This window comes from Eleutherodactylus coqui, unplaced genomic scaffold (assembly GCF_035609145.1).
Source record: "Eleutherodactylus coqui strain aEleCoq1 unplaced genomic scaffold, aEleCoq1.hap1 HAP1_SCAFFOLD_110, whole genome shotgun sequence".
In the NCBI taxonomy this organism is placed as follows: Eukaryota; Metazoa; Chordata; class Amphibia; order Anura; family Eleutherodactylidae; genus Eleutherodactylus; species Eleutherodactylus coqui.
The window spans coordinates 161,656-180,512 of record NW_027102186.1 but is presented as its reverse complement, the minus strand read 5'-3'; the positions used below and the strand labels follow the sequence as shown (position 1 = coordinate 180,512).

General features: G+C 44.2%; 1 protein-coding gene across 1 annotated transcript in view; it reads left to right on the top strand.

Moving 5' to 3' along the window:
• The first annotated feature begins 2,837 nt into the window (after positions 1 to 2,837).
• The window catches only part of LOC136599312 (vomeronasal type-2 receptor 26-like), a 56,759-nt gene continuing 40,739 nt past the window's right edge, over positions 2,838 to 18,857 (top strand). The window contains exons 1-3 of the mRNA XM_066588774.1: positions 2,838 to 2,893; positions 3,817 to 4,108; positions 10,635 to 11,447. Coding sequence (XP_066444871.1) covers positions 2,838 to 2,893; positions 3,817 to 4,108; positions 10,635 to 11,447 — 1,161 coding nt within the window. The remainder of the gene's footprint in view (positions 2,894 to 3,816; positions 4,109 to 10,634; positions 11,448 to 18,857) is intronic.

The following is an 18,857-nucleotide window of genomic DNA, read 5'->3' as shown; positions in this document are numbered from 1 at the left end:
GAGACATTGGATGAAGAGTGTACCGCAAGTTCCATTTTAATCTGTCTAGCAAGAGACAGATGTCTACGGCTTACCTGGGTCAGAATTCCATGTACATCATGGGGTGTCAGAACCACCAGAGGGTAGTCTAGGACCATCTCAGAGCCTTTCTCAAGTAGTGTTTGTACTGCCAGAACTGCTCTTACACAGGAGGGTGAACACCTGGCTACTGCGTCAAGATTTGCACTGTAGTATGCTACAGGGCCCTTTTTATCACCATGCTCTTGTGTGAGGACGGCAGTAGCATGTCCCGCCATCTCAGTCACGAACATCTGGAAGGGTTTATCATAGTCTGGCAGACCCAGTGCCGGAGCACTGGTAATCTGTATTTTCAGCTGACGGAAAGCTGACTCGGTTTCCGGGGTCAAAGCAAATGGCTTGGAACCCAGGCAGTCATACAGAGGCTGCATGGTCATGGAGGCAGAGCGAATCCACGGCCGACAATATGAAACTAACTCCAGAAATGTCTGCAACTGAGCATGTGAGGTAGGGAGTGGCATGTCCTCCACCACCTTGGTACGTTCTGGCGTGAGGTGTTTTGTACCAGAACCTAGGCAGTGACCAAGAAACACAACATGAGATTTGCAAAACTGCAATTTGTCTTTACTGGCTTTACACCCGCTGTCTGCAAGGAAACAAAGAAGGCTTAGGGAAGCATCTATGCATATAGACCTGTCCGGTGCACAGAGTAGTAAGTCATCAACATACTGTAGGAGGACCACTCCAGGCGGGGCGGCCCAAGCATCAAGCACTAACATCATACATCTGATTGGGGCTATTTTGCGCCCCTTGCGGTAGGACGGTCCAACAATACTGTTTCCCTCGGAATGTAAATGCAAACAAATACTGACAGTCAGGGTGCAATAGAACTGAAAAGAAGGCATTTACTAAATCCACCACTGTATACCAGCAAGTTCCAGAAGGTACGGTTGACAACAAAGTATGTGGGTTGGAAACCAACGGTGTTTCTAAAACAGTTACTTTGTTAATTTCTCTTAAATCGTGAACCATACAGTAGGTGTCGGGCTCGCCCTTCTTTCCTTTCTTTTTCACTGGGAAGAGTGGCGTGTTAGCGGAGGAGACACAAGATTTTAAAGCATTCAAGGCACATAACTCTGTGGCGGTGGAGGCTATTGCGTCTTCTTGTGCCATAGCAAGAGGATACTGGCGAATCATGGGGGCTTTTTCCCCATCTTTGAGGTACACCATGACCGGGGGTACTTGGAGACGCCCCAAGTCCATCTTCCGCCTTGCCCATAGAGTCTCTGGAACTGCTGAAAGAACCTGTGCATCTTCTGGGGTTAACATATAGACAGCACAAGAAGGAGGCGGAGTGACCAAGTCTGCTGCCATGAGACAGAATACCTGGTGGTCGGCCGCAGTGGTGCTGACATGAGCCTCACCCGAAGGGTGAAGCTGTATGCAGCACCCCAGGGGTCCCATCACATCGGTTCCTATGATGCAATCCCCAGCAGCTGACACCAGGAAGCGAGTGAGGACTCGTGACCCTTGAAAGCAGACTTCCACAGGCTCCGTCTCTCTCATCGGGGTGGGATCGCCAGAAATACCAAATGCCACATGTATAGTGTCAGATAATGGTAGCTGAAGGTCCTGAACTTTCTTTCTACTTATACAAGACTTAGTAGCCCCAGTGTCTATCAAAAAGGGCACCTCCTCCCCGCTAAAGTTAGAGGTTGAAACACCTGTATTCCACATTCAGCCGCTGCCATAAGGGCCATGGGGGCAGGATTGCCGGACCTTAATTGATAATTTACATAACCTCCTGGGGCTGGCGGAGGTGGTGGCATGTCTGGTGGCTGGCGTGTGGCGACGGGCGGCTGCTGATTTCGCGGGCGTTTAGGGACTCTACAGTTGCGTGCCAGGTGACCGGGTTTCCTGCAATTGAAGCATTTATGGGTCTCTCTCTGTTGGGGCTGGTCACTTATGCGTACTCGGTCACCATCCATGGTATAATTTTTAACAGCCACACCACCGGATCGTTTATCATCCATGGCGAAGCCCACCGCTTTCTTGTAAAGCTTTGATTTTGTTGGCCAGGCTCTTTTTTATGCCTTGCATAAAAGCTTCCGTGAACAAGGTGTCATGTATGTTATCAGGACAATTTTGTAGATTCATGTCTCTGGTACACTGTTCTAGCCGCCCATAATAACAATCAATAGTCTCATTTTTCTCTTTCTTACAGGTGGTTAAGGCTACCTGTCTGTCTCTTGATTGTTTTTCTAGCCAGGGACTTAAGTGGTCTAAGAATACTCTGCCGCTGTCAAGGGTGCGTGTATCCCGTGGCGGCCCGTCCAGTTTACAATGGGTGGAAATGTTAGCATATAACCCATCGGGACATTTAGTGTGCATTAGACAGTCCATGTCTGTCCATGCGGCATTGTAATTTTTCTGTATTACTTCTATTTTTCTACGGAAGGCTGCTGGTTCAGTCTCTGGGTCTGGTAACTGTTGGCATAAGGCCATTTGGTCCGTGACTGACCAGGGACGCCATGACGAGACAGTTTTAGTCTGTTCAGTCTGTGTAAAGGAAGGGGGGGGGGGCGCTCCCCCGTTAGCCGTGACCCCTTTTTCCGTGGTAGTGGTGGAGGTTACAGGGAACATTTGGCGGGTAACATTAGAAGGGGACCTATTGCCGGGGACACATTGTCCATGGGGTCTGGGGCCCCCACAAGCAAGACAATCTTCCCGATAGCAGGGATTCTGCTGCCTGCATCTGGGACAATCCCAAGCTGGACCCCTGAAAGGATTATTGTCCGGTGCTGGGGGAGCCGTAGAAGATGTGGGAGTTGGGTAGGCAGGTGGAAGCTCTTCTGCAAGGTTTGGATAAAGACCCGTAGGAATTGACGGGGTTGGTGGAGGGGCCAGAGGACAATGAACAACTATGCCTTCCCTGGCCTCCGTGTCCCAGTGTTCGTCTTGGGCTTTCCTAGATAAGTCTATTATGGCCTCGATACCTTTTTCTAGCTTTAAGTCACGTAGCATTTTAACATTTTTATTTTTAAATTGGGACCAAAATTCATAATTGAAAGTTCCTGCCTTTTTAAGTCCTATTTGTCTGTATATCTTATAAGCTTATTTACTGATATCCTACCCCGCCCTCTCTCTTATTATCTCGATAGGGGTAAGATAAGTTTTAGACTGTTCTGCCCCCATCTTCATATGCTCACTATTCTTCACGAAGTATACAGGACACTATATCACACAGTACTTTATAGGAGGACACACAGTCTTCCTTGTCCTGGAATAGTTTTATAGCATCTTCCAGCAATCACACAGATTACTTCGGAGGGTTCAGGGGAGACCACACTTTGCCTCTCAGGGAACTTTTGGTGATGTTATAGCAAAGCCAACAAAAACAGATAATTGCCAACGTGATACAAACAATCAGTACAGAAACTTCAAGAATTTCCTCAGGCAACATGGCATAAAACAACAGGGTATGAGTTCTTCCGTCTATTACAGTTTCATGAACATCATACGTTAAAACATGGCGGAGTATTCTTAAAGATACATGCAGCGACTAACCTTCTGCAACATTTCATCACACAGTGTATCTTTACACACCATAAAAACTACACAACCTTAGCCATCTGATTTCCTGAAAATCTAGAATCCATAGTTGTCATGAAGGTTTTTCCACAATAGAACATAAAAATATCAAAATGGTAAAAATATCAGTAGGGTTAATACTTACTGATCAGATGGTCGCCAACACGACCTCCATTCATCTCCTACCACTTTATCTCATCTCCATAGACCCGTGCCTCAGTACTACAGGTATCTTCTGACTTTCCGTTTCGCTATTGAGGAAATTAACCGAGATCAGACAATTCTACCCAACATCTCTCTGGGATATCATGTATATGACTCGTGCTCCGAAAGCAAGAAATCTGTGAGAAGTGTCCTACAGATTTTATCAGGACCCGGAAGGACCGTCCCCAATTATTGTTGTAGAGAGCAGAGGAATGTAGTCGGATTTATTGGAGACCTGGGTTCAGTATCTACGGTGTCCATGGCTCAAATACTCGCCATATACCCATACTCACAGGTAGGTGGCATCCTCATGTCCTTAGCTCTGTCAGAAAAACATGTTTCTGGTTCTCATTGATCATTGAGACTCGGATCTTAGCTGCATAGGTCGGTATCACTGAAAGGATAATGATAAAATATGACTTTTAATACTTAGAATTAAAAATCAGGAACTGCTCATAGCTAACAGTGATGACATTAATATGAAGCAAAGCATAAACCCAAAAACACAAAACCAAAAACGACACAAAAGAAGGGAGGACGGGGGGAACGCACCATGAAATGGCTGGATCTCCTTTTGTAGTTGGTTATCCCCATAGGCGTATACAAAAATGGCCTCTAATGGGTTTCCAAGCACAAAATGTGATAATTTGTGTAATACACACCGCGATCCTTCATTTATTAAATCATGTGTGTTGCAGACACAGGCCCTTGGCATCATAATGATTGATCGTGGAGGTGAGAGCACACTGTTTATTGGCAAATGCCACCATGCGAATGCGACCTCATCGGTGATGAACCATCAGATGCCGTATCAATAGTTTGTGTTAAATGTCGTATAGTTTAAGCTTTGGTTGTATTGTTGTTCTTAGGCCACTATCAATAGACCTTACACGCATCCGTTGTGGTACCCATCTAGTGACGTGAGGAGCGATAAACTCTTTTTATAACAACCGTTGTTTGACACTATGTGCGTTGCAACCACGTTAATGGTATCATCAGGGGTCCTATATGTGGACGTAACATTTATAACCATAAGCACAAAATGCAATGAAGGTCTAGGTCTAACCCCCGCATTCCTACACCCGATCTTAGCACTATTTAGTATTCCTCGTATATTTTGAGCTGCTGGGTGATTCCCTGTTCCATCATTTACATCAGATTTGAGTTCTACGTATGCATTTATGCTAGTATTATAATTGTTACATCCACATTACTGTCACTGAACGGCCACTCCTAGTAGGATATGAGGTACCAAGGATCAATGAACCAAAAAAGAAACTGGTACTTTCCGATATAGGACCGCTGATAGTTTGGTTGAAACATGCGTAGGGTCAAATAATGGTTGTTACAAAAGACGAGTCAATTAATGGATGTTATAAAAAGAGTTTATCGCTCATCACGTCACTAGATGGGTTACACAACGGATGCTTGTAAGGTCTATTGATCTTGGCCTAATAACAACAATACAACCAAAGCTTAAACTATATGACATTTAACACAAACTATTGATACGGCATCTGATGGTTTGTCACCTACTAGCTGATTACCCGGCGTTACCCGTGTATTTCCTTTTATACTCACTGACTTCTCCTGTAATTTTTGTTGCCAATGGCTATTTCTTATACCGCTGAGGTAAAATGAAAGCTGCACTGTGAATGGTGCCTATGGGTAACACAGACTTCCTTTCAGACAGCTTTCATAAGAGTGGGTGCTGGACTCATTTCTGTGTGGTACATAGTGGCTCAGTGCTAGTGGGAAGCTGTGTGGTAGTTGGAGCAGAGGAGGAGGTTGTCTGTGTAAGATATCGGAGGAGCAGGAGGTCTGTGTAATAGATTAGTATTTCAGGAGGAGGAGGTCGTCCATGTAATAGATTAGTGTATGATGAAGAGGAGGTTGTCTGTGTTAGATAAGACTGTGAAATAAAACCCATCTGCTCAAGTGCAATTCCTGCATTCCCACACCCCTACCCATATACATACTCACAGACAAGTGGTCGTTAGTAGTTTGATTATCCTTTCAGTGATACCTTGTTATTATAAGGATACCCATGACGTCTATACTGAGTATGTCATTTTCCAAATAAGGAATATGGAAAAATACCTCTGCAGCGCCACCTATAGGAGGGTGGCATTCCTTCAAATTAACGGGACTTTTTCACAAGTCTTAACAATAATTGGGAATAGAAAACCAAGACAGGAAACCATCCACAGACAGCTGCTGTTTTTCTGGTTTGGTTTCCTATTCCCAATCATTATTAAGACTTGATAAAAAGTTACATCGATTTGGGAAGATGAAACAAAAGGGGACCTTTTTGTACAAATGCACAATGTTATATTTGAAGGAAAAGAGAGCACTCAACACCAACACCAAAACCTCATCCAACAGTGGAGCCTTGTGGAAGGCGGATCATGGTTTGGAGCAAATAGTGGAAGGAGCATCATGGTTTGGGGCTATGATAGAAGCAAAAGGTTTTTTCAGGCAGCACTCACTCAACATCCACAAAGGCAGGACCAAAATCCCATGCAATGCCACGGAATCGGCATCCCAGATCTCAGTTCCACATAAACAGCATATAGTAGAAAGTGAGGTCCACGGCAGCATAAGTTGATGCATAAAATCTTTGTATGTTAGTCCTCCATGTAGATTGCGACGATCTACATGGAGGAATAAAATACGTTTTTATGCATCAACTTAAACTGCTGTGGACCTCACTTTCTACTATAGTTTGGGGCTACAGTGGAGGAAGTATCATGATTTAGGGCTATGATGGAGGGGTTTCATGGTTTTGGTGGCTTTGGCATGTGATCACAGAGGAAACAATGATCAAACTGAAGGGTGATGCAACAAGGCAAGGATCCAAAGTACACAAGTGATAACATAAACAATGGTGGTAAAAAAAAAAATGTTTTAGAATGGCAAAGTCAATCCTGGCCTTAATGTTATAGAGATGCTGGGACATCAACTGAAGAGGGATGCTCACACAAGGCATCCCAGAAATAATGATAACCTGTAAAACATTTTCAAGGATAAATGGCCCAGCATTTCGCAATATTGTGCAAATCTTATTTGCAGCTACAGCCCATCACAGAATAGACATATTTAAAACTAAATTTTAGTCAAACTATTAAAAAATTCAGGCTGAAAACACATACAGAAGCTGAGTAGTACCCACACATGAAGTTTGGAAAGTGCAGGGCTGTAAACTTTGAGACATACACATTACATAAAACTACATAGACAAACCCCTGTTGGTATCCAAGATGAAGGAATCCCTATAAAGTATACAGAACACAATGACCCATAAAGCAAAGATTGGTAAAAGGAAAGAGATCTGATTTAAGGTATGCCAACCAGTAAATGGGTTACAATGTAAGGTTAGTACACTGAGAATGACAGAGCCAGGATTGTCTTACTGCCTTCATTCATTCAACACAGATCTATAATATGATCCTTGGATTAAACAGTAAGTTGATTTGTGATTTTCAAATGTAACCTAGAATGATTTTTACTTTACAGAGTGAATTCATTCATGGTTTAGTACTAGAGATGAGCGAGCATACTCGTCCGAGCTTGATGCTCGTTCAAGTATTAGGGTGCTCGAGATGCTCGTTACTCGAGACGAACACCACGCGGTACTCGTCTCGATTAAACGAGCACTGACCATTGAGTTCAATGGAGCCGGCAATACAGCCGGCTCCATTGAAAGCAATGGGCTGCGGGCGATCTCAGGATGAATTTTCGGGAAGGGCTTAAAAATATAAGCCCTTACCTGAAAATCATCCTAAAATGTGTAAAAATAAAAAAAAAATGTATACTCACCTTTCCACTGCAGCCGGAGTTCAGCCGCGTCCGGCCGGCAGTTCTCCTGAACTGCTCTGTGTAGTATTCAGCAACCGGGGATTTAAAATCCCCGCCTGCTGAATGAGCTGCCTCTGATTGGTCACAGCCTCACCAATCAGAGGCAGCTCTCACTCACACCCATTCATGAATTCATGAATGGGTGAGTGCTGCTCTGATTGGCTCAGCGCAGGGACCAATCAGGGGCAGCTCTCAGCTGTCAATCAGAGGCAGCACTCACTCACCCATTCATGAATTCATGAATGGGTGTGAGTAAGAGCTGCCTCTGATTGGTGAGGCTGTGACCAATCAGAGGCAGCTCATTCAGCTGTGGCAGAGGAGAACGATCTTTATGCTGACAATGCGGGGGGGGGGGGGGCGGGGGGCACTCTTGTCGCTATTGTGGCTTAATAGTGGGACCTGGGAACTTGAGATGCAGCCCAACATGTAGCCCCTTGCCTGCCCTATCTGTTTCTGTGTCGTTCCCATCACTTTCGTGAATTTCCCAGATTTTCACAAATGAAAACCTTAGTGAGCATCGGCGACATACAAAAATGCTCGAGTCGCCCATTGACTTTAATGGGGTTCGTTACTCGAAACGAACCCTGGAGCATCGCGGGAAGTTCGACTCGAGTAATGAGCACTCGAGCATTTTGGTGCTCGCTCATCTCTATTTAGTACACGTTGGTTCATGGTTTGACGTGTTTCACCACAACAACAGCTCATCAGGAACCTACAGAACCTATTCTCTCAATAGAGAAAAAGGCAATGAAAACTTCCCAGATTTTGGGAGGAATCAACTATAGGATCTATATGTAACAGGACCCAACCTAAGGGGTTGTCTGAATACTCGGTCCTAATAGGCAGTTAAATAGTGAGAGTTTTCTCAACCTTCGGCTAATAATATAGTCATACAGAGACTCGGTTAGGAAGTAAAGAGGAAGAAATAACTGGGTTTTCAAATTAATCTCTGAGGGAGAGGTGGGATAATAAACTATCTATGTTAGACCCCCATTTCTCAATGTCTGCTCTATATCAACCTTCACCTTGTAGTTAGTATAACCACAAAAACTAAGTCCCTTTGAGGAGTACTCGCACCCTAAAATCATTTCTAGGCTAGCTTAGAACAACCAGGTTACGCAGCTAAGGCTGTTCCTGGACCTAGAGGGCTAGGACCACGTTAGCTAAGCTAAATAGTGGATGGAAGCATAACACCTGGCTGTATGAAGCTTAAGTTCTTGTGTAGTGGCACAGCATATGCTTTCCTGCCCCCTCCATGAATATCATATTTGCTATGTCTAATGTTGATGTACTGTGCAAAAACTGTCAAGTCATCGTGCTATGTGTATTGCACAGCTGCAGCACGTGATGGGTTAACTGTTTGCATGAGACTGGGATATGACTGTCCCTTAAAAGTAGCAATTTATGTCCTGTCACATGGTGTGTCTGAGATTATAAATGTGTGTGATTGAGAGCGGGAAAGTTAGTTCCATTCAGGGTTCATCTTCCTAGTCTAGGAGAGGAAAGCACAGAGCAACATGGGGGTACCTTTAACCCTAATGTGGTGAAGATGGAAGAGGAGGAGAGGTTTCCCATTGTGAAAGGACCATGAATGCTAGAGGAGTGATCCCCAAAGAGAGAGAAAGCATGAGCTGAACATGAGACTAATTGTCCAAGGCCCAGTGCAGAGGTACTCTAGTTATTTCTGAACTTCCTACATGAGCCTCCTAAAGTCTGGGATCACCACGTAGAGCTACTCTTCTTCAATTGTTCACACCTGAGCGTCCTGAAGTCTGGGACCACTGGGTGGAGGTACACATCTTCAATTGTTAACACACAGGTGTTCTGAAGTCTGGGATCGCTGTGTGGAGGTACTTCTACTCAAGTCTGTCTTAATGCTTGCACTTGGAATATTTTTTTTTGCCTTGTACTGATGGAAGTTCATTTCAAGTAAAGTTTCGCCAAGCCATGACTGTTCCCTGGACCTGAGGTACATTATATCTGTCTGTGGCTCATTTATTCTCTGCCAAAGGTCATTCCAGTGTGTAACGGAAAAGTAGTGTCACCCATGACAACACCTCAATCACTGTTCGCTATGTTTATTGGGCATCCCTTTCCAAGGAGTGTCCGGAAGAAGCCCAGCAGTGCCCTGGCTGTGGCTACATGCAGTCCTCTGGAAGGGAGCGTGGTAAGTGCCGCCGTGACAAGCCAGCATCTTGTCGTCCCAACTCCTTAACGTATGCCCTGTGTCCAGGATCTAGATAAATAGGATTTCAAAATAATAAAAGATGAGACGTGACCTGTAGCCCTGATGGTGGACTATAGGCAGGGGCATAACTATAGGGGATGCAGTTGCACCTAGGCCAAGGAGCATTAGGGGGCCATAAGGCAATATAGAAAGCCCAATACTATAAATAAAGCATTATAGTTATGGGGCCCTGTTACAGTTTCTCGTGCGGACGGTGCGCTGAATACATCAAGAGACACATGCTTCTTTAGGCACTCAGTGCATACTCCCATCCTCTGTGTGCCTCGGCAGAAATGTATGCCTGTCCCCAACAGGCCCACATTTCTGGCATAACTTAGGCCAGTGTCTGGGATAAATTATTCATAAGTTTCTTGGTACACCCTCCAAACAAGCTGCACCCACTTTTCAAAGAAGGTTGCAGGGCTGACGCAGAAGGCTTAAAAGTCACGACATTTTTGTCCAAACGGCCCTTGCAGAAAATGTTCCCCATTGTGTCTGGCTATAATTGTAACTTAGATGCAACCAGACCACATTTTATAATCAGTGCAGAAATGTATGGACTTCATTTACTGTTTCTTCCATCTGCAGTTAGAGTCCAAGAGCGGAGGTTCTGCCCTATGTGTGGGCTAGGCTGCTATTTCATACCAGCAATCATTTCTATTTCTTTTGGTTTTCCATTAGATTCTAGGCTGTTTATTTGGCATTAATACTTGTTTTATATCATTACGCTTTATAGATCAGTTATGGGGCAACAAGTTCTGTTTTAAATGATCGACATCGCTACCCAACTTTTTACCGGACCAGTCAAAGTGCCCAGATCAGTTGTTTGGTGTTATCCAAGATAATGAAGTTCTTTAGATGGACATGGGTTGGGATTGTATGTTCAGATGATGACAGTGGTAATGAGGAGATTCGGATTTTGACACAATATCTAACCATGAATGAAATCTGTGTGGCCTACACCATAAAAGTAAAGCGTGTGAGATTAAATGCTATACATGAGATAGAAAGAAAAAACATGGAGATCATCAGCAAGTCATCAGCCCAGGTTATCATACTCTGTGGGACGTATTCTGTATACCTTGCAGATTGGTTACATGCATTACGAATTGTGTTGCGGGATAAGACTCTGGTCTTCGGTCCTCCATTTGCTTTAATAGCAGCTTTTATGGAACATCACAGAGAAGAATTAAATGGGAGTTTGGCTATCCACCCTACTCGGCTGCCTCTTCCAGATATGAGCAGCTTCTATGAAAGTTTCCAGACTGTAAATCATCCAGAAGACATGTTACTGGCTCATATTTGGCTGGTAAATGTCCACTGTCTATCAAGAGATTCCCGAATGAATGAATTACATCAGTTTGCATACAATAAATCTCTTCATAACTGTACTGGCACAGAAAGGGTCACAAACTTTTATAACTTCCAAGACCCTGGTCTCTCCGACCGAGTCTATAAAGCTGTGTACATATTGGCTCAGGCTCTACATGATCTATACCTCACCAGGAACTGTCAATCTGCAGAGATAAATTATAAGCACAGTCACCTGGTAAGTGCAAAATGCGAGTGCCCATAAACATCTTATGGTATAACTGATATGTATGCCCAACTGTACTGTGAATAGTTGATCGTTGGCACATTCGCCGGCGTTGTGTACCTACTGCCATTATATTGCACTGCTAATGATGTTCTCCCTCTCCTAACATTCACTTTATTCACAAGCTGTTGGCAGAGATATATGTACGATGTACATACTCCGTGATGGTAGTAATTGTACACAGTAAAGGCTCTCATACCCATTAGTGTTTAGTCATCCAATCCCCCTATTACAGCTGGGCCAGACAAATCTCTAATTTCTATGTGGGATGCTCAACTTCCTCTGACAGATGAGATTGGAGAAAAAAGCATCAGGGACCTTGATGCTCAATGCTTGAATTGCTGTGACCTATCCCCCCTAAAGACGTAAACACCCAGCCAAGCCAAACAGAGCTGAGGGACAGGATGATCATTTGGCCAACAGCTGTTGAAGGTGTGTGGGCACCTTTAATTTAACCCCTTAGTGACCAAGCCTACTTGTACCTTAATGACCAGGCAAAATTTAGGAAACCTAACATGTGTCACTGTAATATAGAATAACTCCGTAAAGGTTTTGCATATCCAAGTGATTCTGACATTGCTTTTTCGCCACATATTGTGCTTCACTTTGGTGGTAAAAATAGACGTATATAACTTGTGTACATTTGTTAAAGGTGCCACAATTGGGAAAAAATTGTCATTTTTTTCAACTGCAATATCTCAAATATGTGCAAACATACTCTCCCAATTTTTGATAAGATATATTTCTCCATGTGTTTACTTTATTCTGGAAGCGCATTTAAAAAACTTTATTTATTTGTTTTTTTTTTACAATTTAAGGGTGAATACAGACTAGGGTTTTTTTTTTCCGCTTGCAGATTCGCTGCATTGTTTTTTTTTCCAGATGTCAATGGGACTTTCTAATGTTAAAATCACAATGCAGTTAACGTTTTTGTGTTTTTGCTGCGTTGCTATTTTAACATTAGAAAGTCCCATTGATATCTGGAAAAAAAATGCAGCAAATTCACAGCGGAAAAAAAACTCTAGTGGATAGTCACCCTTAGAGACATTCAGATTTAACATCTATATATATAAAATTGAATGTATGTCTGTGTGTCTGTTTGTCCTTTCTGCGCTACTACACCATTCATCCGATCACCATGAAACTTTGGAAAGTTGTTGAGTACACTCCTGGGAAGATTATAGGCATAGTACAACTATCCTACGATAGGTGGCGCACGTGCGAGCGTCGTCGACTGTTACGCCCCACCCTCCCAATGTCGTAGAAACTTGAAATTTGGCAGGAACATTGATTATGTCATAAATAGGAAAAGTTAAAGGGTCTCAACTCGATTATTCAAATCTAAGCGCCAAAGAAAGAGCGTCCAAATTTTACGTACAGAATCTAATTCTCTCACTTCCCGCTGTAATTTGGCACAAGCATTGATTATGTCATAAATAGAAAAAGTTAATGGGTCCCAACTCGATTATTAAGTTCTAAGCGCAAAACAATTAGCATCCAAATTTTACGTACGGTATCTAATTCTCTCACTTCCCAATGTCATAGAAATCTGAAATTTGGCACGAGCATTGATTATGTCATAAATAGGAAAAGTTAAAGGGTCCCAACTCGATTATTCAAATCTAAGCGCCAAAGAATTAGCGTCCAAATTTTACGTACGGAATCTAATTTTCTCACTTCCCGCTGTAATTTGGCACGAGCATTGATTATGTCATAAATAGGAATAGTTAAAGGGTCCCAACTCAATTATTCAAATCTAAGCACCAAAGAATTAGCGTCCAAATTTTACGTACGTAATCTAATTCTCTCACTTCCCAATGTCATAGAAACTTGAAATTTGGCACAAGCATTGATTATGTCATAAATAGGAAAAGTTAATGGGTCCCAACTCAATTATTCAATTCTAAGCACCAAAGAATTAGCGTCCAAATTTTACGTACGGAATCTAATTCTCTCACTTCCTGATGTCATCTATATATATAAAAATGAATGTCTGTCTGTCTGTCTGTCCTTTATGCATTACTACACCATTCATCCAATCGCCATGAAACTTTGGGAAGTTGTTGAGTACACTCCTGGGAAGATTACTGGCATAGTACATCTAGCGTATGATAGGTGGCGCGCGTGCGAGCGTCGTCGACAGTTATGCCCCCCAGACAAAGATCGTTTGATTTCCATCTCAAGCACAAAAGCAAAAGGCATTACGAGCAACGGGATGCGTGTTCAACTACAAAATGATGCATCCGCCGAACGTTTCGCAAGACAATTGCTGGATATTAAGAATGCTGAGGTAAAATGAAAGCTGTGCTGTGATTGGTTGCTATTTCCTATACTGCTGAGGTAACATGAAAGCTGTGCAGTGATTGGTTGCTATTTCTTATACTGCTGAGGTAACATGAATAGCTGTGCTGTGATTGGTTGCTATATATTATACTGCTGAGGCAACATGAAAGCTGTGCTGTAATTGGTTGCTACTTCTTATACTACTGAGGTTATATGAAAGCTGCGCTGTGATTGGTTGCTATATATTATACCGCTGAGGTAAAATGAATGCTGCGCTGTGATTGGTTGCTATTTTTTATATTGCTGAGGGAGAATAAAAGTTGCGCTGTTCTGGTTGTTATTTCTCTTACTGCTGAGGTAACATGAAAGCTGCACTGTGATTGGTTGTTATATATTATAAAGCTGAGGTAACATGAAAGCTGCGCTGTGATTGGTTGTTATCTAGATATATAAAAACGAATGTATGTATGTCTGTCGTCGCAGCAACGTGCGACGGGTAAGCTAGATTATCATAAAACTTTTGAGGAACATTTTGTTTTCCTACGCCAAGCCAAGTTTGCAAAATCTCATAGGTGTCAGAATGATAGATACCCCCACAAATGACCCTATTTTGAAAAATACACCCCTTAATATATTCACTAAGGTGTGTAATAAGTATTTAGACCCCGCAGTTTTTTTTCAGGAATGCATGCAATTTAGGAGAGAAAAAACTCAATTGTTTGTACTCACCGTAAAAATTCATTGGGGGACACGGCTTCAACGTGGGTATATAGCAACTGCTGATCAGAGGTGGACACTAAGTAGAACAAAAGAGTTGGCTGCTCCTGCTTGCTTTATATCTCCTGCAGGCACTCAGCTAATTAGTTTTGCATACAAGCAGTAGGCGCGCCTCAGTTGGGCTTGTTATGATATGGCAGTTCCTAAAATAACTTAGAATGGTGCCAATGTGACAACAAAAGAGCTATCCCAACAAAATGCAAAAAAAGACCCTTATTGGGTGGGTACTATGTCCCCGACTGAACAAAATGAGAAAAAGAAAAGGAGAGATTCTGAACAGGCATACTCCCAAGAACTGCTCTCAGGTCCCTGCCCTGAGTCGGAAAGAACAGTTCATCAGCTACCTGAGGAGTTTGTCGTGACCGATGCCCAAAATTTGGAATTTGGAGTCAGGGTGATGAGGCTGGGGACTTCCAAGCAGTGTTTCAAGAGCTTTTTGTGGAAGATGATGAGACACAGTTGTCTGTCAGCGAGGTGGATGTTAGGGCAGTAAGTCTGAGGGAGGAGCGCACAGAGGATTCAGAGGAAGAGCTGGAGGACGATGAGGTGACTGACCCACCTGGGTTGCTGAGCCAACTGAAGACAGGGCTTCAGATGGGGAGGCAAGTGCAGCACCAGAACAGGTTGGTAGAGGCAGTGGGGTGGGCAGAGGGAGAAGCAGGGCCACAGCAAATAATCCCTCAATTGTTACCCACAACAGCTCCTCGCAACAAGTCTCCATGCAGAGGGCTTGTGTTTGAAGGTCTGGAGGTTTTGTATTGAGAGCGCGAACGAACGACGAACAGTGGTGTGCAACCTGTGCCGCACCAAGATCAGCAGGGGAGCCACCACTACCAGCCTGACCACCACCAGCATGCGCAGGTATATGATGGCTAAGCACACAATGGGGTGGAACGAAGGCCATTGACCACCTGCTGGTCACACCACTGCCTCTTCCCGTCTCACATCCTGGAACAGAGATACAATCCCCCTCCCAGGACGCAGGCACCAGCGTCTCCTGGCCTGCACCCAAACCTTCACCTCCATGGTCCTCCACTGCCTCCACCAACGTGTCCTAGCACAGCGTTCAGCTGTTACTAACCCAAGCGTTGGAACGCAAGCTGAAATATGCGGCCACCCACACGCATACACGCATACACAATCTTTAAATGTGCATATTTCAAAACTACTCTGCCTGGAGATCATATAGACTAGTAGAAATGGAGGCTTTTCACAAGCTAATGGCGGCGGCCGTCCCTCAGTACTTGGTCCCCAGTCTCCACTATTTTTCCCACTGCACCATCCTCGCCATACACCAGCACGTCTCACGGAACATAAACCGTGCCCTCACCAAAGCGATTTCTGGGAAGGTCCACTTAACCACTGACACGTGGACAAGTGCTGACGGGCAGGGACACTACATCTCCCTGACGTCACATTGGGTGAACTTGGTGGAGGCTGGGACTGAGTCTGACCCTGTGTCCGTTCGCGTGCTACCCACACCGAGGATTGCGGGTCCTACCTCGTTCATGGTTTCTCCAGCTTATTATGCCACCTCCTCCAAACACCTCACTCCTCCACCACCTCTACCTCTCGTTTACCATGTGTGAGCACGTCGCCTTCAGTGGCTAGCTCGAGGCGCTGCAGCACTGCAGTGGGGAAGTGTAAGCAGCCTGTGCTGAAACTCCTGAGCTTAGGTGACAAGATGCACACCGCCCAAGAGCTGTTGGTTTGACAAAGCAGACAGATCTGTGGCTTACACCGATGAACCTCCAACCAGGCATGGTCATGGGTGGCGGCTCTGCAGCTTGGTAGACTAACACACGTGCCATGCCTGGCCAACGAGTCCAATCTGGTGGTTCAGCACTTTCTTAAAAATTACCCCCATTTGTCTGACCTGCTCAGCAAGGTGCGTTGGGTGTGTGCACATTTCAGAAAGTCCACCATAGATGCTGCCACCCTCAGGACACTATAGCATCGCTTCCAATTACCAGTACACCGACTGTTGTGCGACGTGCTCACGCACTGGAATTCTACGTTCCACATGTTGGCCAGGCTTTACAAGCAGTGTAGAGCCATTGTAGAATACCAGCTGCAACATGGCCGTCGGAGTGGTAGTCAGCCTTCACAGTTCTTCACAGAGGAGTGGGCATGGATGTCTGACACCTGAAATGTCTTAGAAAACTTTGAGGAGTCTACACAAATGGTGAGCGGCGATGCGGCCATTATTAGCGTAACCATCCCGCTGCTTTGCCTGCTGAGAAGGTCGCTGCAAGGCATTAAGGCCGACGCTTTGAGAATAGAACAGGAGATGAGGGATGACAATACGTTGCTTGATAGCCAGACCAGCCTCACGTCTGTTTCTCAGCGCGTATTGGAGGAGGAGGTGGGAGAGGAGGAGGAGGAGAAGTGGGGGAAGAGACTGCTGCCCGCACTACAGAGGGTACCCATGCTCACATGTGGTACGAACTTGCGCTGTACACCTTGGAGGTGCTGGCCTGCCCTACGCTAGCATCTTAACAGAGAGGATGTTTAGTGCTGCTGGGAGGATTATCACAGATAAGCGTACCCACCTGTCAACTGAGAGCGCCGACAGGCTTACACTCATTAAGATGAACCAAGCCTGGATTTCCCCTGACCTCTCTTCTCCACCGGTGGAAAGCAGCGGAACATAAATATTGTTTAAGCTGGAACAGGAGAACCATGCACCCTCTATCACCACAAAAAAGGGAGAAGTAGCTGGGTCTATCCCTCTCTGATCTTCCTCCTCCTCCTAAACCAGCATGTCATCACGCTGAACAGCCAATTTTTCTGAGGGCCAAAAGGCTCTGTAAAAACTAATTTTTTCGGAGGGCTGCCTCCAAGCTCTTATTAACCCATTTACGACCAGCCACTGTATATATACGGCGGCTGGTGCTGGGCTTAAAGGACCACCGATCGTAAAAATACGGCGGTGCTCTAAGCCTCCTGCCTCTGCAATCAGTCAGAGCAGGAACAGGTTATCAGCTATTAGTGACAGCTGATAACCTGGAGCAGAAGGCAGGAGGGGTTTTTAACCCTTCCTGCCTTCTGCTTCCCCAATATACAGTGCTCAATGAACACTGTCGGGGCAAAGTGAAAGTAAGAAGTTCTTTCATTACGGGAGCCTCGGGGGGTCATGTGACCTCCCGGGATTCCCTGCTACTGCAGAGCTGGAGGGTCAGACTAGACCCTGGCAGCTCTGCAGGTGACTAATGTCACCACAGGGGTTGCTATCCCCTGCAACTGGGGATCCTATGGACGCCCCAGCTACAGTGGAAAAATGTCAAATAAAGTTAAGTGAATGTCCCCCAGAGGTCTTATATGACGTCATGGGGGACACAGATAGTAAAAAACACAATTACATACATAAGTAAAACAAAACAACAGAATAAAACAACAAAACATACATAAAAAAGAGAATAACACAAAGCAGACGCCAACAAAAACCGTCACCGTATGCGCCCTATAAACCAAAACCATACATACTATATATCAAAACGTCCGAAATAAATAGAGGAACCCATTTCCATACTTTATTTTAGTGTAAATATAAAATAATTTTTTAAAAAACTATAAATGTTAAAAAAAAATCATTTTTTTTTAGCATTTTACCCCCAATAAAACTAAAAAACAGAAAAAAAAGGCAGTGAAAAAGATATTAAAAAAATAGTCCTATATGTCACGGAAAAAAAAACCACAGCAAAAATAATTTTGGTAGCTAAAGGAAAAAAAAATAGAGCAGTAAAACCGCCACATGGGTAAAATCCCTAAAAAGTGTCTGGTCCTTAAGGTACAAAACAACCTCGTCCTTAAGGGGTTAAGCGAGTAAGAACTCTGTTTAAAAAATTTTTCTGGCTTTCACCTGCACTCTGGGTAAACACATTTTTCTGGGCTTTGCCTATACTCTTAGCAAACAAATTTTTCTGGGCTTCCCCGATACTCTTGGAACACCAATGTTTCAGGGGTTCGCCTATACTCTTGGTACACAAATGTTTCAGGGATTACACCTATACTTTTTGTACGCAAATTTTTCAGGGGTTTCGCCTATACTCTTGGTAAACAAATGTTTCAGGGGGTCGCCTATACTTTTGGTACAAAAATGTTTTGGAGGGTCGCCTATACTCTTGGTACACCAATGTTTCAGGGTTTCGCCTATACTATTGGTATGCAAAGGTTTCCCAACACGGTGTTCAGCTATCTGACACATACACAGAATGAATAGTCCCGCTTTGGTCACTCAAATTTCTTCATGTTTCATGCTGTCCATGGAGCGATCAAAGGAATCGTAACTGATTTAATGAG